The following is a 21,611-nucleotide window of genomic DNA, read 5'->3' on the forward strand; positions in this document are numbered from 1 at the left end:
TATATAACCTTACAGGTTCTGTAAAGTCCTTCCATATTTTCAAAAATCCTTTAAAACCGCATGAACATTTTTCTAAAACCCTTAAAATTATTAAAAACCTTGAAATTGTTTCAATCTCTTTTATATCTTTTTTTGAAAGTTTTTAAACCCCTTGTAAATGCTTGGGAATCTTTTAAAAAACCCTAAAATAATGCAAATCTTTTTTAAATTTATTAAAATAGCGAAATAAATTTAAAAATATTTGTAATCTTTTAAAATAACTTTAAATATTTAAAAGAGCTTGAAAATGCCAAGGTATTTGAAAAAAATATCTTCAAATATCGCAAATCCTTTGATAATTTTATCAATTGATCCTCAGGATCAATTAAATAAAAACTTAATTTTTTTTAATTCATTGAATTAGGTAGAATTTAGTAAATTTGGAAGAATTCAAGTGAACTGAAAAAATTGAAAAGAATTGAAGAGAATTCAGGATAAACTAAAAAGAATACAGGGCGAATCGCAAAAAATAATTTAAATACTCTTCAAATCTTTGAAACCTAACGAAATACCTCACTTCTCTTGAATAAATTGTTTAAAATCCACTAAAATATTATTAAATCGCCTAAAATTATATGACAGAAATTCTCTCAAAGATTTATAATTCTAAATCTGAAACAAGAAATTTCAAAAAAGAATCATAATTCTAAGTTTCGATATGAAATTTTAGTAAAGAAATACAATTTTTAATTTGGGACAGAGAATTTCAGTGAAGAATTCTATATATATACATTTTTTTTTTTTTTAATTATAAATTTTCTTACGATCGTCTCCTTCGATTTTCAAGTCTGTAAATAATTCCTTTATTTTTTCTTGCGACCATGCACAGGCGTTCTTCTCAGTCCTGAAATGCAATTCGAAAATTTATTTCACACGTTACAGTTTTTATTTTATTTTTATAAGTATAATTGGTGTAGAATTTGGAATTCCGTTAAGTAACTTAAATAAGAAAATGGATAAAAACTTATAATTTAATTTTAAAAATATCCAGTTTCTTTTCCCCTCTAAACCCAACATTTATATTGACTGATTATATAAACATAAAGTTCATTTTGTATTTAAAAAGAATGATATATTTACAATTCGGAAAAAAAATAATTCTAGATTATGCCCCATTTGAAATCCACTATTCAAAATTAGAAACAATGTCAGGGTGAGCGCAAAACTTCATTTTAAAAATTCCCTAATTAATATTTTATTTTCCCAGACATTTCAGTAATTTAATTCAGTGAAATTTAAATAATCGAACTCTATTCTAAACATTTTACCATTTAAATTAGTAAACAAGAAATTAAAACATTCAAAGTGGAACTCATGAATTTCAAACTTTTAAAATTGAAGTTTAAAAGTTTTTCAATTCAAGATACTAAAACCTTTTCAATTGAACTTGAATTCAGAATAAATTTCAAAAATATAAATCCACGTTATCATTTTCAATACTCTAAACTAAAGAAGCAAGAAATGAACATTAAAATTTTTTTAAATTATTTTAAGTAATTTCAAGCTGGACCCATTAAAAATTCAAAAAATTTTTTTTAAAACTTAACAGTTCTTAAATTAGGATTTAAATTATTTTTATTTTAAAAAGTCGAAGCATTCTTGAAAAGCTTTAAAATTTTATTTCAAAATCTTGGAAAATCTAGAAGTGGTTTTAAATTTTTCCAAATTCAAAATCATTTTTGAATTTTTTGTCAGAACTTTTAAATATATTTCAAAATTAATTGAATTTTTTATATAATTTTAGAAAATTCTGAAAATTCAAAAAAAAAATTAAATTTGAATTTGTAAATAGCAATAGAAGACTTATTATTTGTAAAAATATTAGAGTAATTTTAAGAGATATTTCGAAGTTTTGAAAAGATTCGAATTAAATTTAGAACTTGAAATAATTTCAAATACTTACAGCCGAATTAAAAATAAAATTTAATTTTTGCAGATTTCAAACAACAAATTTAGAATTTTTTTAAGAATTGTAGAAGTCTACAAAAGAATACAATTTTTTTTAAATATTCTTAGGAAATGTGAAAATGATTTTTCACTTTGAAAAATTATTGAACAGAAAATTTAAGAAGATTTTAAGAGATTTAAAAAATTATCAAAGAAGATCATGGAAGATTTGAAGGATTTTATTTAATTTGCTGGATTTTCAAAAATTGTAGGACATTTTCGATTAGTTTTAAAATATATTTAGAAGCTCTGAAAAAAATGTTAACACACTTCGTTTAAATTACTTGAAATAATTTCAAGGTTTGAATTAATTTTGAATCTTTTCAAAACTTCTACATATCTCTTAAAATTACTCAAATTTTTTATACAAATAATAAGTGTTCAATTGTTATTTATGCGTCAAAATTTAACAATTTCACTTATAAATCAAACACTTTTTAAATAGAACAATTAAAATTGCAAAGCTAAAAGATTGAAAGTTCTTACAGTTGCTAAAATAAAACTATTTTTTATCAAAAACTTTCAACTACAAATTCTTTTAATTTTTAATTGTTTAAATCCTCAAAACTGCACTTTAATTATTTTAAAAGCTGTTGAAATCATACTTGAGCAGATTTTTCTTCTGAGAATTCGTAAAATTCCCGATTTCCCGGTCCGACGGCCACCCTGTTTTTTATTTAAAAAATCTTCGATTTTAAAAACTTCTTTTTTTAAACTTTTTTTTTGACCTTTAAAACTGCATTTTAAAATTCTTTAAATTAAAATATATGCTTAAAAATTATTATGGGAAATTCTTCAAGTGAAAGATTTTCGAATTAAGCATTCTAAACTAAATGATATAATAATTTATAAAAATCACAATTTAGGAACTTTTTTAAAAACGGTTTAAATCAAAGTTGGACAAAATTTTTTCCGAAAAATGTTGTAAACTTCCCGGTCAAAAAATAAATTCACTGTCATAGTTTAAAAATCTTTTTAAATGATTCGAATTTTTCTGAAAATGTTCTTTAAAAATCCTGAAAAATAAGGTAAAAATTCCTTAAAATCCTTCAAACTCAATTTTGACCATTTTGGATAATCTTTTTAAATATTCTCTCAAAATTAATCTTTCAAAATAAAAAATCGTTTTCAATTTACCTAGGACTTTTAAGAAATTGATTATTATTATTTTGAAGTTATTTACAATTTTAAAAAAGTTTCTAAATTTTTTGTTCGAGATATAAAAAAATGTATATGTTTTGATAGGAATAATAGATGTTTATTATTTATTTATACATAAAAATTCAACAACTTTATTTAATAATTAACATTCTTTGTTTAGAAAAATTAAAATTCTAACTTCAAAGTTCACTTTTTTGTTTATTTTTAAATATTTGATTTATAATTACTGATTTTAAATGAATCCTTAACGTAGATTTCAATTTAAAACATTATTATAATTTATATTAAGAGTTGATCAACTAAACATGTTTTTTATCCAAAATTGTAGATTTCAAACGCTTCTAATTTGTAATTAGGTAATTAAAACTGCATTTTAAAATTCTTTAAATGAAAAATGTACGTCTAAAAATTAAATATAAAACATAACATTTTTAAAATAAAAGATTTTTTATTTATACATTTTAAACTGAATGATTTTAGAATGGAAAAAGATGAAATTTCAAGTCAATTGAAATAAGTCCCAATACCTTGTTTTTAAATAAACCATAACAAAAGTATAAAAACCACAAATTTGAAAAAAGGAAGAAAAAACGATAATGAATTAACATACCAATGCCAGTTATTGACATTTGTAGCGTCAGGTCTCTCCTCAACAATCCAACGAGGATCTCCTTCACCCCACTTGGCCATTTTCCCCAAATCAAAGACTAAAACCCCCGATTACGAGAAAAGTACAAAACTCCGCCTACAAAAGAATAAATCATGATTAATACATATTTTAGCACGTATTTGGAAGTCAAAGACTTAACACGTGATCGTGACAGTCTGAAGATTTTTGGACGAATTCGGAAAACATAACCTCTAAAGGAAAACGCTCTTTTATAAATAAATAAATGATAAAAACAATGAGACGAAACACGTGGTGGAAAAATAGTGTAATCACCTTTTCCAACTTACGAGGTGTTGAATGTTGAAAAAAACGTGCGAGAGATGCAAAGTGTGCTACTCCAAAATTATTTTTAGATCACAAATCTCAAGTTATTTAGTTTTTAAAATAACTGTGATATTCATAGAAAGAGAATAGAGACAAGGAGATTATATCTTTTTGCGCAGAAACTTATCCGGGTTATCGAAAATAACTGATTACGACAGTTCTTGACTAGCTAGTTTTACGATTTTTCCAAAACTTTTTTTTTTAGTTGAGGATGGCACTACTGTCACTGCACGAGACATTTCCGGAAAGTTCTAGAACTGGAAGTACACTCAAGTAGTCTCTTTTAAATGACTAGGCGCGAAAATTTAAAGCAATCTTCTTTCTTCCCTTTTTTGAAGGAACTTTTCATTTTTCTCGTTTTTTTTTTCATTTAAATACAAACTGTATGAATATAACCTAATGAAAAAATCTAACCATTTTTCGTTTAAATTCACTTTTTTTTGATCAAAGAGTCTACTATTATATTTTTTATTCATAATTTATATTTTTAGGTTGAAAATTCAACTATTTGGTTCGAAGTTGAATTACAGTTGTAAATTTAACTTTTCTGATTTAAAATTAAGTATTCTGTTAAAAGTTTTTTTTTGTTAGGAATTTTTTTTAACTGCAAATTTAATTACATTCCATTTTTGGTTGCAAATTTGATCTTTTTCAGTTGAAAATTCTATGATTAAATATTGCGTTTGGAATAATTAATATATTTTGCTTGAAAACTAAAATTTTGTTTCTAGTTTAAAATAAGTTTTTCTATTTCAACTATTCCATTTTTAAATAAAAATTGATGGGTTTTAATTTAAAACTCAACTTTTCGGTTGTAAATTATTTTTTGGTTCAAAATTCAGATTATCGGGTAGAATATTAAACATTCTATTTTTGGTTGCAAATTTGATCTTTTTCAATTGAAAATTCAACTATTAAATATTTCATTGAGAATCGTTAATATATTTGACTTGAAAATTCAAATTTCGTTTTTAGTTGAAAATAAAATTTTTAACTGCATTTTCATCTATTCCATTTTTCGATACAATTGATGGTTTTTAGTGTAAAATTCAACTGTTTGGTTGAAAATTATTTTTGATTCAAAATTCAGATTATCAGGTAGATTATTAAACTTATTTTTGCAGAGGATTCGCCTTTTGGGTTAAAAATTCAATAATGCAGTTCAAAATTTAAGTATTTTGTTTTAAGATCGTCTTTTTTTATAGAAAATCAATCTTCTTGATTGAAAATTTGTCTTTCTTAGTTAAAAAATCTCTTAATTAATAGAAACCTAATCTTTTTGGCTAAAAATTTTTCGTTAGAAGATTTAACTGCTGGAATGAAATTTTAAATACTTTGTTAAAAATTATTTTTTGTTTTGTTAAAGAATCATTATTTTAATTGAAAATTCGTATTTTTGGTCGAAAATTAATATTTGCGGGTTGAAAATTAAACTGCTTTGTTGAATATTCGTTTTGTAAAATTCGTCTGTTTTGGTAGAAAATTAATTTTCTTGGCTAAGAATTCATCATTTTTACTTCAAAATTTAACTACGTAATTGAAAATTGAACTACTTTGTTAAATTGATGCAAACTCCTGTTGAAAACAAGAACCCAACGATCAAATTTGGACCACAACGAATAAACAAAAACAAAAAATTCGATTTTAATCTGAAAAAAAAATTTCGGACAAAAATAAAAAAGAAGAAAGAAAAATGAGAAGGTAGCCAACCACATCCCCTGCCTTCTCACTTTTCTTTCCTGTTTTTTATTTTTGTCCGAATTTTTTTTTCAGATTACAATAGAATTTTTTGTTTTTGTTTATTCGTTGTGGTCCAAATTTGGTCGTTGGATTCTTGTTTTTAACAGGAGTTTGCATCAATTTGATTATTGGACGTTAAATACGATTTTTAATTTGGATTTTAATCTAATTTAAATTTCTTACATGTTACTTTATTAAATATCCATGTTTTCAGATTCGTCATTTTGATTGATATTTCATCTGTTTGGTTTAAACTTTATCCAATCTGTAGAAAATTCGATTTTTTTGTCGTAAATTAATTTTTTTAACTGGATATATTACTATTCTATTTTTGTAAAAAATTGACATTTTGAATGAAAAATTGATATTTTCCGGTGGAAAATTTATTTATTTTGTTGAAAGTTCGTATTTTTTAATAGAAAACTAATTTTCTTGGTTCTAAATTGATTTTTTTTTTGTTAAAAATGGAACCTTTTGCTTGAAAATTATTATTGTATGGTTGAGAATTCCACTGCATTATGTTAAATTAATGATTTTTTATTAATACAACCACTTGGTAGAAAATTAAACTATTTTGTTGAAAATACTATTTTTGGTTGAAAATTAATTTTTTTTAACAGAAAATTTATCCTTTCCATTCTTTTTCAAAAATTGATAGTTTTTAATTTAAGATTTAACTATTTGGTTGAAAATTACTTTTTGGATTAAAAATCATATTATCGGATAGAAAATAAAACTGTTTTGTAGAGAATTCGTCTTTTTGGCTTACAAATTCAACAATTTGGTTAAAAATTTATGTATTATGCTGTAAATTGATTGTTTTTTTATAGAAAATTAATCTTCTTACTTGAAAATTCAACTAGTTGGTTGAAAGATGAAACAATTGGTTAAAACTTAATTTTACTCAATGAAGATCTATCTTTTGGGTTGAAAATTTAACTATTTTGTTGAAAATTAGCTTTTTTTGTTGAAAATACATTTTTGAATCTGTAAATTTATCTATTCCACTTTTAGTTGAAAATTTATCGTTTTTAGTTGAAAATTAAACTGTTTGGTTGGAAATTACTTTTGGGTATAAATTCATATTTTAGTTGATACTAAATTTTTTAATTTTAACTTTTACTATTCCATTTTTAGTTGAAAGTTGATCGTTTTTGTCTTAAAAATTCAACAATTTTGATGAAATTTGTTTCTCTCTTGAAGGAAAAATCTTTCTTGGTTGAAAATGCATCTCTTTATTGTTTTTTAATTCGAATTTTTTTATTTTATTATTAAAAGTGCAAAAGTTTGATTGGAAATTAATCTTTTGATGGAGGATTTAGCTATTTTGTTGAAAATTTCTCTTTTCTTGTCGAATTCGACTATTTATTATTTAAAATTAAAATTATTTACGGTTGAATGTTCACTATTACATTTTTTGTTGAGAATTCATCTGTTTTTTTAATTATACTGTTTTTTATTTGAAGTGTCTACACTCTATATGTACAAAAGAGTTGACTATTCGTACTGCAATTTTGATGCAAATATCCCCTTTCCCTTCTCCCTAGAACTCGTACCGAAAAAATATAGCTTTCCTACCGAAATTTCGGTACACTTAGCCACATTTTCTTAATATTCTCAGAAAAATTGAAAATGATTTTTTATTTTGAAAAAATAAGTTTAAGATAATATTTAAAAGATTTTAGTCATTCCAAAATATTTTTAAAAAAGTATCTGGAAGTTTTTGAAATAATATTTTAAAGCTTTCGAAGGATTTTTAAAATAGTTAAAATTAAAAAAATTTAACTCTACAGTGTATAAAAGTAAAAAAAAAATTGGCAGTGTAACTACATTTTCTTTAAAATTGTTTAATTGAAGTGTTATTATTTTGAATTGTATTACCAAAATCTCCAATTAAAAAACGTTTTAACTTGAATTTTTAAAGTTTAAATTTAAGAGTTACAGTTTGACTGCTTTCATTATGAAAGCTTTTGAAATAGTTTAGGATAAAGCATTTTCTAGAGTTTCAGAAGATATGGAACGATTTTACAGGACGTATGAGGTTTTAAAATATTTAAAAAGACTTCACGTTATTTTATAAGACTTCCGAGGATTTAAATGGTTTTAAGGGATCTTAAAACTAGCAATATGTTTTATTACATTTTCCTTGATTTCAAAAAATATCATTATAGAATTTCAACATATTTTATAATATTTTAGAGTAGATTATAAAGAATTTATTTATGAGAAGTGAGGTATTTTGTCTAGTCTTGAAGATTTCAAAAGATTTGGAATTCACGCTGAATTGATCCTGAGGATCAATTGATAAAATGATAAAAGGAATTGAAATATTTTAACGTCTTTTTTTTTAGTTTCTTGGCATTTCCAAGAGGTTTAAATAATTTCAAAGGAATTTGAAGGGTTTTAAATAATTTATTTTATTTCAAAAGATTACAAAGAAATTTTTAATTAATTTCAGTAATTTAGTGGAATTGAAAAGGATTTAAAATACTTGAAGTTATTTTAAAATATTCTCAGGCGCTTTTAAGGCCTTTAAAAAGTTTGAAGAGATTTTAAAAGATATCAAAGAATTCGAAATATTTTAGGGAATACCAATTTTTGTAAACAATTTCAAGAGAATTCCAAGGGTTTTAATCATTTTAATGGATTTTAATTTTATTTTTTTATTTCAAAGAATGTTTTACATGATTCTGGATTTCGTAGGGTTTCGAAGATTTAAAGAGATTTTAAAATCTTTTTTCAAATTCATTTGGAATTCGCCCTGAGTTCTTATTAATTTATTCTAAACCCTTTTAAATTTTTCTATATTCACTCAATTCTACACAGTTTAATTAATTTATCCATATTTTTAAATTTTTGAAATTTACTTGATTGCTGTTTTAATTCAGCTTGCTTTTTCTCAAATTTTATTGTACTCAATAAAATTTTTTATTTTTAACATTTTTTCCAATTGATTTGAATTCTTTTGTATTTAAGTTTAATTGTTTTGTAGTCATCAGTCACTTCTTGTGTTAGAAATTAGTAGGGTTTCAAAGATTTGAAGATGTTTCAATTTTTTTGGAACCTATCCTGAATTCTTTTAAATTATTTGGAATTATCTTCAATTTTTAAATTTACTTAAATCCTTATAAACTCACTTAATTCTTTTTAATTCAGTGATTTTTTTATTTTGTAAAACTTTTTATTTAATTGATCCTGAATTTTATTAAACTCATCTTGAATTCTTAGACATTTCATCAAATTATTTGAATTCCCTTGCATTTTTTCAATCTTATTTCAAAGTTACTGAATTCAATGAAGTTTTTTCAAATCTTCAAATTGTTTTAAATTTATTTGATTTGTTTTATTTCACCTTGAATTTTTATGAATATAATCGAATTCTTCTCTTTTATCTTAAGCTCCTCTAAATTCATTCCAGTTTTACGGAAATCAATGGATTTTTTTTTAATTTTCAAACATTTTTCCAATTCATTTGAATTCGTTTGAATGTAATTTGAATTGCTCTGAAATCTTCTGAATTGATCCTACATTTTTTACCGTTCGAACGCGAAAAAGTAAAGCATGTACGTGACAAAAAGTACCTTTTGTTACCTATATTTTATCCCATAGGGATTGAAGGCCTGCTATAATCAAAACCATAAATAATACTGTTTCTAAATGCATAATATTTTTAAAATAAACTAATTCTCCTAATTAAAATAAATTCTTTTCTTTCATTATTAAAAACTAATATATTTTTTACAAAACAATGTTTTTAACATTATAACTATTTCGAAAAATACCCGGGAAAATATGGCCAACATGGCGCACTCAGGAAAGCCAATCTGAAAAAAATAACATTTTAAACCTAACCTCCAAATTGCTCCAAATGTCAAATTGCAAAACAAGGAAAAAGCATTTTCTTTTTGTTCGATATGCTAATTTACTTCTTGGGGGACTTATAAGATATATAATCTTGATTCGAAGATAATTTCACGTAGAATTTAATTCTTTTTATTATTTCATTCAAAGAAAGGATAGAAAGTATTTATTTACGTTTATAACCGAATTTACTTTGTAACAAAAGTCTTGTTGACATCGAAACGTCAACTTTGTGAAAGCTTATTATTGACTTTGCAAGTGTATTTAATACATTTTTGTGTATCCCAAAGTAGAAAGGTAAGTTTTTATACGCATTTTTTAATTTATGTAAAATGTGCAAATTATATCAATATTCTTGTTCTAGTTTTATGTTGATAAAAAATAAACTTGTCGTATTTTATTTTCTAACAATATTGGTGTGAATAGATAAACAATTAGACCTTAATTCCAATAATATTTTCCGACTACTGCATAATACTTATGAAGTAAAAGTATTAATTTCGGAGAAAGTGTATTTTTTCCGAAAATTCTTTGACAGTAGTTTTTAGCTAAATTTTATGAGGATACCTTTTTTTGAAAAGAAATATTTTTAAAAGCTCCAGTACCTGAAGTCGATCTTTTTAATAATTTTCTTGTATAATTATTATCTTCACAAGTTCACGGCTTCTTGGGAAAAATTTACACAAGGGCGCCGTGGCTTAGTTGGTTAAAGCGCCTGTCTAGTAAACAGGAGATCGGGGGTTCGAATCCCCCCGGGGCCTTCAAAGCAATTTGATATTTTTTACATCTTTTTTATAGTTAAATTTCCACACCAAAATTTAATAGCTGATGTTTTAGCCTAAAATATTTTAATTTTAAATTAAGAACAAACTATTTATACGAAAGAAAATTATATTTTTTCAACCAAAAGTGGAATAATTGATATTTAAACCACAAAATATTGTAATCTTGAATAAAATATAGTTGAATATAAAAAAAGATGAATTTTCAACAAAATACTTGAATCCTGAACTAAAACAGAATAAAGTTTAACCAAATATTTAATTTTTAACCGAAAATAATGACTATCTACCAAAAATTAAAATTGTGAACTAAGCAAATATATTTTGCTACCAAATATTTCAATTTTCAATAAAATACGTACATTTTTAACCAAATAGTTGAATTTTTTACCAGATTTTTTAAGCTAAAAAAGACAAGTATTTAACTAAAAATTATATAGTGTAATTTTTATAGAGGAGAATTAATTTTAAATCAATAAAAAATTAATTTTCTACAAAAAAGTTTAATTTTAATGTCAAAAAGGTGATTTTTCTATCAAAAAAGTTGAATTTTCAACCAGAGAATATGAATTTTCATAAAAAAAAAGATATTTTACAAACAATCATTTGAAATTTCATCCCTTAGGTTGAAAATGTAACTATTTTTTGGCATTTGAATTGCATAATTTTTTTAAAATCCAGTTATTTCGTCAAAAATTCTTCTTTTTCGTTCGAAAATTCAACTGCTTTATTCAACATTCGTCTATTTGTACAGAAAAATTCATCATCTTGGATTGAAAATTCATCTTTTTTTGGTTGTTTGTTGAAAATTCAAAGGTCTTCTCAAAAAATCAATTATTTTGTTGAAATTTAATTTTTTCACCTTTTTTTCTTGTTACAAATTCATATAGTTTTTGTGGAAAATTCAAATATCTTTTAAAAACTTCAATTTTTTATTATAAACTTAATTTTTTTATTGAAAATTTAACTTTTCCATTTTTTGTTGAAAATTTGTCTATTTTTTGGAAAATACATGTATTTTGTTGAAGATTCGTCTTTTTGTATAGAAAATTCAACGTTTTTTTGTTTTTCAACATTCATATATTTTTGTTGTTGAAATCTTCAACTTTTTTTGAAATCAACTTTCTTCTAAAAACTTAAATTATTTAGTGAAAACTAATTTTTTTTTAAATTTTTAGTTTTCCCTTTTTTGTTTAGAAATGAATTTTTTTTAGTTGACAATTCAACAATTTTTTAGAAAATTCGTGCATTTTGTTGAAATTTTTTTTTGTAGAAAATTAAACTTCTTAGTTGACAATTTACCTTTTTAGTTAAAAATTTAAGGATTTTTTTTATTAAGAATAAAAATTAATCTCTTTTGGTTGCAATATCAATTATTAAATTTTTTTTAAATTCATCTTTGTAGGTTAAGTTTAATTAAAACTTAATCTTTTTCAGGCAAAGATTCAACAATTTTTTTGAAAATTTATCCTTTTTAGTTGAAAATTTAACTATTTTTTTTTAATTCATGCATTTTGTTGAAAATTCGTCTTCTTGGTTTAAAATTTTGACTATTTTGTAGAAAATTCAAATATTTAGTTAAAAATTTGTTGTTTTTTGGAACGAAAATTCTACTGTTTTGTTGAACCTTCGTCTATTTGTATCGAAAATTCAACGTTTTTTTGTTGTTGAAATCTTCAACTTTTTTTGTTTAAAAATAAACTGTCTTCTAAGAACTGAAATTATTTGGTGAAAGATAAATGTTTTTTTTTAAATTAACCTTTTCATTTTTGGTTAAAGATTTATCTTTTTCATTTGAAAATTCAACAATTTTTTAGAAAATTCATGCATTTTGTTGAACAAAAATTTTTAGTAGAAAATTAAACTTGTTAGTTGACAATTTACTTTCTTAGTTACAAATTGAACTATTTTTTTTGTATTAAAAAAATCACTTTTGGTTGCAATATCAATTATTACATTTTTGGTTAGAAATTCATCTTTGTGGGTTCAAAATACAACTATTTGGCTAAAAATGCAACTATTTTGTTAAGGATTTAAGTACTTTGTTGAAAATTAAAATATTTTGTTAAAAAAATATATTTTTCTATCGAAAATTCAAATATCTTCTAAAAAATTAAATCATTTGATTAAAACCATCTTTTTCAGTCAAAAATTCTTCAATTTTGTTCAAAATGCATCCTTTGAGTTTAAAATTAATGTTTCATGGTAGAAAGGGTTTTGGTAAATATGAAATAAAAAAATTTTAATCTTAAATTGGTTTATTTCATTTCAAAAAGCTTCTATTTTAAAAATATTACAAGATTTAAATGCTGGTCTTTGGATATTAATCTCTCAGTCTAGACTGGGTGTAATATACCCGGACAAAACTTTCGGCTCGCTATATAGTTGTTTCAGTTTTGTGAAAATATTTATAGTAATATGCTAAATTCATCTTATTAATTTTATAATAGTCATTTTTATGCGACTTTCAGCTATAGTTCAAAAAATCCCGATACGTTAATTTGAACCAGAGATATTTAAGTCTAGACTAAGAGAGTTAATGATCAGGGAAATTGAGAAATTTTTACAAAGGAAAAATCCGGGAATTTGCGAAACCAAGGTTTTGCGCCTGTTCTCTTAAATAAAATTCGTAATTCCCAGATGAACATCCCTCCAATTCAGCAGGCCGGTGGGATGGGAATGGGCCAGATAACCCAGGGCGGAGGTCAACAATTGGCCCAAACCCAACAACAAGGTCAACAGCAACAGCCTCAGGAAAAACTGGACAATATATCCAAAGTGAAATCGCTTGTTGGACCTTTAAGAGACGCTTTATCTGTTACTCTCAAAACTGCAGCTCAAACTCTTCAGCAAAATAGTCTTGTCGATGTTGGATCCACAAAAGGGATTGATCCTCCGGATCACAGATTTAATAAGAACATGGAGGACTTTTACTCGATTTGCGACCAAATCGAATTGCACCTGAAAACCTCGATAGAGTGCATGTCTCAGCATTCAAGTTCTGTTAGATACTTGCCGATGCCGGTAATGCCAACTAGAACGGAAACGGTCACTCCACAGGAAGGACCTGCTTTAACTTATCCTCAATTTTTAATGACTGTTCAAGGACAGGTCCAATTCGCTCGAGAGGTTCATGAAAGGCTGATGAAAGTCGGTAACGCTCTTTCGAATACTGATACGTAATTGGTTCATTTATTGCGAATGATGGTCTACAATGTCGCCACCTGGTGCCGAAAACTGGAACTAGAAAGAGTGGGTACAATTTTAAATCTGTACATTAATTGGTGCATAAAAGTGTTTTTACGATAGTTTTGTGAAGTATAAAACAATAATTGAATACTAGATACAAATCTTCATAAAAAAAACAAATAGTTTTAGATAAAATTTGCATCATCTATCTTATACAGTTAAAAAAACATATTTTTGTCAAATAGGTTTTAAAAAACAATTATTTCACTATTTCATGTAAGTTTCAAGGAATTTAAGTTTCAAAATGGAACTCTTGAATTTCAAACTTTTAAAATTGAAGTTTAAAAGTTTTTTAAGTTAATGATTTTGTGTACTGACACTTTTAAACTGAATAATTTTTAATTAGAAGCAGTTAATGAGCCACATTAAAAATTTAATAAATTGTAGAGTTCAGAGATTCAGATACAATTCTAAAAACATAAATCCACGTTATTATTTTTAATTCTCTAAAGTCTAAATTGAATAATGAATCAATGAATTAAAATTTTTAAATTAATTAATTGATTTTTAATTAAAATAATTTAAAGCAATTTTAATTCAGAAACATTAAAAATTGAATTATTACATTTTTTTATAAACTGAAAACTTCTTAAATTAAAAGTTAAATTATTTATATTTTAAATGCTTAAAAATCCTTCAAATGCTTCTAATTTTTAATGGCTTAAGTCTTTAAAACTTCATTATAAAATCGTTTCAAATAAAATGTACACTTAACAATTAAACTCTAAAATTTTAAATTTGTTAAAGTGGACTATTTTGGAAATGCGCATTTTAAACTCGATGATATCATAATAAACATTTTTATGCGCAAATTAAAATGCATCTTTAAAATCGTACCTATTCTTTTTAGTTCGGATTTTTTGTCACCAGGTGGCGCATCCAGTTTAACCATTCCCAATAGATGCATTTTTTTAGCTAAGTTTGTAATTTTAATTTTAAGAATAGCAAAGCTCTGAATTTTTGAAACTAGAGAGAATTATTATTGCTATCTGTATCATGTAACAGCCCCAATCAATTGAAACTTTGTTCCGTAAATTAATAAAAGTCGATATATATTTCAGAAAAAAAAATTTATTTTTCAGACTTCAGACTTATTTACTTTTGTCCCCTGTTTTAGATAAAAGTTAACTCTTTTTATTGGTTTTAATTGAACCAGTCTACTATTTAGTTAAAAATTCAATTATTTGGTGGGAAATTCATACATTTCGTGGAAAATTATTTACTTTTTTTTTTAACGTAATTTGCTTAACTCAAAATTAAACTGTTCCATTTTTTGATTCAAATATTGATCGTTTTTAGTTTAAAAAAATATATATGTGGTTAAAAATTAAATTTTTTATTGAAATTTGTTGTTTTTGTTGAAAATTCAGTTGTTTTATTTATAATTTTTGATTAAAATTCTACTATTTTCATGAAAATTTAATTATTTTGTTGAAATTAATAAATAAAAAATAAATTCAATTACTTGGTAAATTTAAACTACCTTAGCAAACATTAATTTTATTGGCTAAATATTTAATCATTTTTATTTATAAAATGTTTTTTTTTTTGTTGGAAATTGATCGTTTTTTAGTTGGATATACAATTTTCCATTTTCAAGTATTTCGAGAAAAATTTTGTCTTTTTTTTAGTTGAGAATTAATTTTCTAAACCAAAAATATAACTGTTCCATTTTTTGTTAAATATTGATCGTTTTTAATTGATATTCTAATTATTTCGTTGAAAATTAATTTATTTTGTGGAAAATTATTTTTTTGTTGTTGAAAATTACATTGATAAAATATCAGTTTAACTGTTCAATTTTTAATTGAAATCAACTTTTTTTATTGAAAATTAATATTTTCGGTATGAAAATGTATCTGTTTTGTAGAAAATTCACCTTTTTGGCTTCAAAATTCAACTACTTGATTAAAATTCACTTATTTTGTCGAAAATCCAATTATTTGGTTTAAAATTATTTTTCTGCACTAGAAATTTATCTAATTTTTAATTGAAAAATCAACTATCTGGTTGCCAATTGACTTTTTTGATTGATAATTCAAATGTTTGATAGAAATTTCGTCTTTTTGGCTTGAAAATTTAACTATTGCACGTTCGTCTTTTTGAGTTGAAAATACTACTTTGTAGGTTGAAAATGAAATAAATTCGCTTTTTCTTAATTAAATTTTTTTAATGAAAATGTAGTTTTCTATTTTTTGTTGAAAATTCGTCTTTTTTAGTAAAAATTTGTATTCCTTCGTAGAAAACTAATCTTTTTGGTTTGAAATATCCCCTTAATGGGTTAAAAATTACATTATTTTGATCTGAAATTCGAGTATTTGGCTGAAAATTAAGTTTTTAAATGTCGCTTCAATTTTTCGTTGAACGTTTCTCTTTTTTATTTGAAACTTGAACTACTTGGTTAAAACTTTAACTTTTTTAGTTTGTACCTTAACTATTATGATGAAATTAAAATGAATTCGTTTTTTCTACTTAAATTTTGTAACAGAAAATTTAATTGTTCTAGTTTTCGATGAAATTTTTTTTTTGTCAAAAATTTTTCTTCTTAGTTCGAAATTTCTTTTTTTTTTTTGTTATAAATGCAACTCTTTTGTTGAAAATTAACATTTTATTTTAAATTAATATTTTCATGTTTAAAATGTAACTGTTTTGCAGAAAAATTTACTTTTGGCATGAAAGTTTAACAATTTTGTTAAGTCATAGTTTTTTGGTCGAAAATTTAACCATTTTGTGAAAAATTTAACTATTTTGTTGAAGTCATTTTTTTTGTAAAAAATGTAACTATTTCGTGGAAAAATCAACTATTTTGTTAATAAATTTGTCCAACTTGCTTGAAAATACAACTATTTCAATACATATTTATTATTTAAAAATGTAAGGTTTGTGAAAAAAAAATCATATTTTTTTACAAAAATTTCGTCCTTTTGAATAGAAAATTCATTTTTTTGTTGGTAAAAGAGTCTTTACTAAACAACTATATCTTTCTTGGTTGAAAATTTAATGACTTTTTGATAAATCCGTATTTTTGTCTTGAAACTTCAACTACTATTTGATTTATTTTCAAACTTCTTTTGTTTAAGAATGAAACCTTATTTGGTTAAAAATATTGTTTCGGGTTAAAAATAAATTTTTTTGATAAAGATTCATCTTTTCGTGTTTTAAAGGCAACTAACTTTCTTCTAAAAAATTTTACTTTTCACCTTTAATATTTTGAAAATGCAATTTCGACTTGAAATCTTCAGTAAATTTTAAACTAAAAAGATGAATTTTCGACCAAATGGTCGAATTTTCAAACAAAAAATATTAAACTTCAAAGAAAAAGAGTAGCATTTTCAACCAAATAGTTCAAGTTTTCAGACAAAATGACGAATTTTTCAGACAGTTGAATTTTTAACCTTTCTACCAAAGAAAATGAATTTTCTATCCAAAAAGATAAATTTTTCATACAAAAAGAAAATGTAAGTTTTTGATCCAAAATTGAATAATTTTGATGAAAATTCAACTAATTGGTAAAAAATCTATGTATTTTGTCAAAAGTTCGTGTTTTGGATATAACATAAATTTTCTTGCTTGAAAATTCGACTGTTTGGCCCAAAAATAATTATATTTATTAAAATTTCATGTATTTTTTTAAAAAATTCGAGTTTTTTTTTATAGAAAATAACCTTCTTGCTTCAAAATTTTCCTATCTGATTCAATATTTTGGTAAAAATTTAATTGTTCGACAGAAAATTTAATTGTTCCACTTTTGGTGCAAAATTTATATTTTTAGATTGAAAATTCATGTATTTGATTGAAAACTCGCTTCTTTATGTGGAAAATAAAGATTCTTGCTAGAAAATTTAACTTTTTTATTCAGAAATGAATTATTTTGCTGAAAATTCAAATATTGGATTGAAAATTTATGTATTTGGTCAAAAATTCGTTTTTTGGATATAAAATAAATTTTCTTGCTTGAAAATTCGACTGTTTGACGAAAAATTAATTATATTTGTTAAAAATTCATTTTTTTTTTTAATTTCAAGTTTTTTTGATAAAAAACTATTTTCTTGCTTCAAAATTTTGTTAAAAATTTAATTATTTAACAGAAAATTTAACTTTTACATTTTTGGTGGAATATTTATATTTTTTAGTTGGAAAATTCATGTATTTGACTGAAAATTCGTTTTTTTTTATCTCGAAAATAAAGATTCTTACTGGAAAACTTAACTTTTTTTTATTGAAAACCGAATTATTTTGTTGAAAATTCAAACATTGTGTTTGAAAATTTATATATTTAGTAAAAAATTCGTTTTTTTGAATATAACATAAATTTTCTTGCTTGAAAGTTTGATTGTTTGGTTAAAAATTAATAATATTTGTTGAACCTTTATGTATTTTGTTACAAAATTCGAGTTTTTTTTGTAGAAAAAACTACTTTGTTGAAAATCATTATTTTTTGTTGTTGTCGAAAAATAAGATTCTTCCTAGAAAATTCGCGTTTTTTTTTGTTGAAAACTAAAGCATTTTGTTGAAAATTTAACTATTTCGTTAAAAAATCATTTTTTGGATATAATATTACTTTTCTTGCTTGAAAATTCGACTGCGTGGCCAAAATTAATTATATTTGTTAAAATTTCATGTATTTTTTCTTTAATTTGAGTTTTTTGGTAGAGAAAAAATCTTCTTGCTTCAAAATTTCACTATTTGTTTCAAAATTTGGGTAAAAATGTAATTGTTTGACAGAAAATTTAATTTGTTCATTTTTTATGCAAAATTTGTATTTTTAGTTTGAAAATTCATGTATTTGATTGAAAATACTTTTTTTTTGTGTGGAAAATAAAGATTCTTGGTAGAAAATTCAACTTTTTGATTGAAAATTGAATTATTTTACTGAAAATTCAAATATTTTGTTTGAAAATTTATGTTTTTGGTCAAAAAATCGTTTTTTGAATATAACATAAATTTTCTTGTTTGAAAATTCGACTCTTTGATTAAAAATTGATAATATTTGTTAAAATTTCGTGTATTTTTGTAAAAATTCGAGTTTTTTGGTAGAAAATAACCTTCTTGCTTCAAAAATTTACTATTTGTTCCAAAATTCGGGTAAAACTTTAATTGTTTGACCAAAAAATTAATTTTTCCATTTTTGGTGCAAAATTTATATTTTTAGTTTAAAAATTCATATGTTTGATTGAAAATTCGTTTTTTTTGTGTGGAAAATGAAGATTCTTGCTAGAAAATTTAACTTTTTGATTGAAAACTGAATTATTTTGCTAAAGATTAAACTATTTGGTTGAAAATTAATGTATTTGTTCAAAATTTTTTTTTATATAAAATAAATTTTCTTGCTTGAAAATTCAACTATTTGGCCAAACATTAATTATATTTGTTAAAATTTCATGTATTTTATTACAAAATTCTATTTGTTTGGTAGGAAATAATCTTCTTGCTTAAACATTCCACTACTTGTTTTAAAATTTTGCTCAAATTTAGTTGTTTGATAGAAAATTGAATTTTTCCATTTTTCGTGGAAAATTTATCTCGTTTAGTTGTAAATTGAACTACTTCGTTGAAAATGAATTTTTTTGTCGAAAATTAAAATTCTTCCTAGAAAATTCGCGTTTTTTGTTAAAAACTGAAGAATTTTGTTGAAAATTTAACTATTTCATTGAAAATTTATGTATTTGGTAAAAAAATCGGTTTTTGAATATAATATCAATTTTCTCCTTTAAAAATTCGACTGTTTGGCCAAAAAATAATTCTATTTGTTGAATTTTCATGTATTTTATTAAAAATTCGAGTTTTTTGATAGAAAATAATCTTCTTGCTTCGAAATTCCACTATTTGTTTCAAAGTTTTGTTAAAAATTTAATTATTTAACAGAAAATTTAACTTTTCCATTTTTGGTGCAATTATTTTGCTGAAAATTCAAACATTTTGTTTGAAAATGTATGTGTTTGGTCAAAAATTCGTTTTTTTGAATATAACATAAATTTTCTTGCTTGAAAACTCGACTGTTTGGTTAAAAATTGATCAAATTTGTTGAAACTTGATGTATTTTGTTACAAAATTCGAGCTTTTTGGTAGGAAAAGGTACTTCGTTAAATTTTTTTTTTGTCGAAAATTAAGATTCTTGCTAGAAAATTCGCTTTTTTTTGTTAATAACTGAAGTATTTAGTTGAAAATTTAACTATTTCGTTAAAAATTGATGTATTTTTTCAAAAATTCGCGCTTTGGATATAATAAATTTTCTTGCTTGAAAATTCGACTTTTTGACCAAAAATAATATTTGTTGAAATTTTATGTATTTTGTTTAAAATATTCGAGTTCTTTTGATAGGAAATAATATTCTTGCTTCAAAATTCCACCACTTGTTTCAAAATTTTTGTACAAATGTAATTTTTTCACAGAAAATTTAATTTATCCATTTTTGGTGGAAAATTTATCTTTTTTAATGTAAATATTTATGTATTTGATTAAAATTCGTTTTTTATGGAAAATTAGGTTTCTTGCTAGAAAATTAAAATTTTTTATTCAGAACTGAATTATTTTGCTGAAAATTCAACTATTTGGTTGGAAATTCATGTATTTGTTCAAAATTTTTTTTATATATAATATCAATTTTCTTGCTTGAAAATCCGAGTTTTTGGCCAAAAAATAATTACATTTGTTGAAATGTTATTTATTTTATTAAAAGATTCGAGTTTTTTTGGTAGGAAATAATCTCCTTGCTTCCACATTCCTCTACTTAATTTAAAATTTTTTCAAAAATGTAATTGTTTGACAGAAAAGTTAATTTGTCCATTTTTGGTGGAAAATTTATCTTTTTGAATTTAAATATTCATGTATTTGATTAAAATTCGTTTTTTTTTGTTCTTAGAAAATTTAACTTTTTTATTGAGAACTGAATTATTTTGTTCAAAATTCAACTATTTAGTTTAATATATATGTATTTGGCCGAAAATTAATTATATTTGTTAAAATTTCGTGTATTTTGTAAAAAAAAAAATCAAGTTTTTTTGGTATAAAATAATCTTCTTGCTTCAAAATTCCACTATTTGTTTCAAAATTTTTGTGAAAATTCAATTTTTCCATTTTTGGTGTAAAATTTATATTTTTTAGTTTGAAAATTCATGTGTTTGATTGAAAATTCGTTTTTTTTTTATGGAAAATAAACATTCTTGCTAGAAAATTTAACTTTTTCATTGCTGAATTATTTTGCTAAAAATTCAACTCTTTGATTAAAAATTGATGTATTTGGTCAAAAAATATTATTTTTTATTATATAACATAAATTTTCTTGCTTGAATATTCGATTTTTTGACAAAAAATAATATTTGTTGAAATTTTATGTATTTTGTTAAAAAATTCGAGTTTTTTCATAGAAAATAATCTTCTTGCTCCAAAATTCCACTACTTGTTAAAAAATTTTGCTAAAATTTAGCTGTCTGATAGAAAATTGAACTTTTCCATTTTTGGTGGAAATTTTATCTTTTTTAGTTGAAAATGGAACTACTTCGTTGAAAATCAATTTTTTTGTCGAAAATTAAGATTCTTACTAGAAAATTCGCATTTTTTGTTAAAAATTTAATTATTTTGTTGAAAATTGATGTATTTTGTTTAAAATGCGTCTTTTTGAGTATAAAATTAATCTTATTGTTTGAAAATTTGACGGTATGGTTAAAAACTAATGTAATTTGTTGAAAATTCGTTTTTTTATATAAAATTAATTTAGACGTTTTCAAGTTCGACTATTTAAATGAAAATTCATATATTTGTTTAAGAGAAAATTTAGCTATTCTTCTTTTAGTTGGAAAAATAATTTTGTACTAAGTAATTTAATTTTTTGCCGAAAG

General features: G+C 23.3%; 2 protein-coding genes and 1 non-coding gene across 4 annotated transcripts in view; 2 read left to right on the forward strand and 1 right to left on the reverse strand.

Annotated features, from left to right (window-relative positions):
- Window positions 1-4,337, reverse strand: part of LOC117179956 (activator of 90 kDa heat shock protein ATPase homolog 1) — a 34,537-nt gene extending 30,200 nt beyond the window's left edge. Inside the window, exons 1-3 of one of the 2 annotated variants that reach the window (XM_033372211.1) lie at window positions 4,091-4,337; window positions 3,758-3,892; window positions 804-883 (exon numbers count right to left, since the gene is read on the reverse strand). In XM_033372211.1, coding sequence (XP_033228102.1) covers window positions 804-883; window positions 3,758-3,837 — 160 coding nt within the window. In that variant the 5' untranslated portion in view covers window positions 3,838-3,892; window positions 4,091-4,337. The remainder of the gene's footprint in view (window positions 1-803; window positions 884-3,757; window positions 3,893-4,090) is intronic. The other variant, XM_033372212.1, reaches the window with a different exon arrangement.
- Window positions 4,338-9,755: 5,418 nt separating this feature from the next.
- On the forward strand, window positions 9,756-14,201 carry LOC117179647 (mediator of RNA polymerase II transcription subunit 29). The gene is made up of 2 exons (XM_033371652.1): window positions 9,756-10,039; window positions 13,165-14,201. Exon 2 carries the CDS (start codon window positions 13,165-13,167, stop codon window positions 13,705-13,707), a length of 543 nt encoding a protein of 180 aa, XP_033227543.1. The 5' UTR covers window positions 9,756-10,039; the 3' UTR covers window positions 13,708-14,201.
- Window positions 10,430-10,503, forward strand: Trnat-agu. The gene has a single exon. It is a non-coding gene; the product is annotated as a tRNA-Thr (tRNA).
- Window positions 14,202-21,611: the final 7,410 nt, after the last annotated feature.

The sequence above is a fragment of the Belonocnema kinseyi genome, chromosome 9 (genome assembly GCF_010883055.1).
Source record: "Belonocnema kinseyi isolate 2016_QV_RU_SX_M_011 chromosome 9, B_treatae_v1, whole genome shotgun sequence".
NCBI classification, from domain to species: domain Eukaryota; kingdom Metazoa; phylum Arthropoda; class Insecta; order Hymenoptera; family Cynipidae; genus Belonocnema; species Belonocnema kinseyi.

What these genes read in the sequence shown, in the direction of transcription:
- LOC117179647 (XM_033371652.1), top strand. Translation starts at nt 13,165, where the DNA reads ATGAACATCCCTCCAATTCAGCAGGCCGGTGGGATGGGAATGGGCCAG.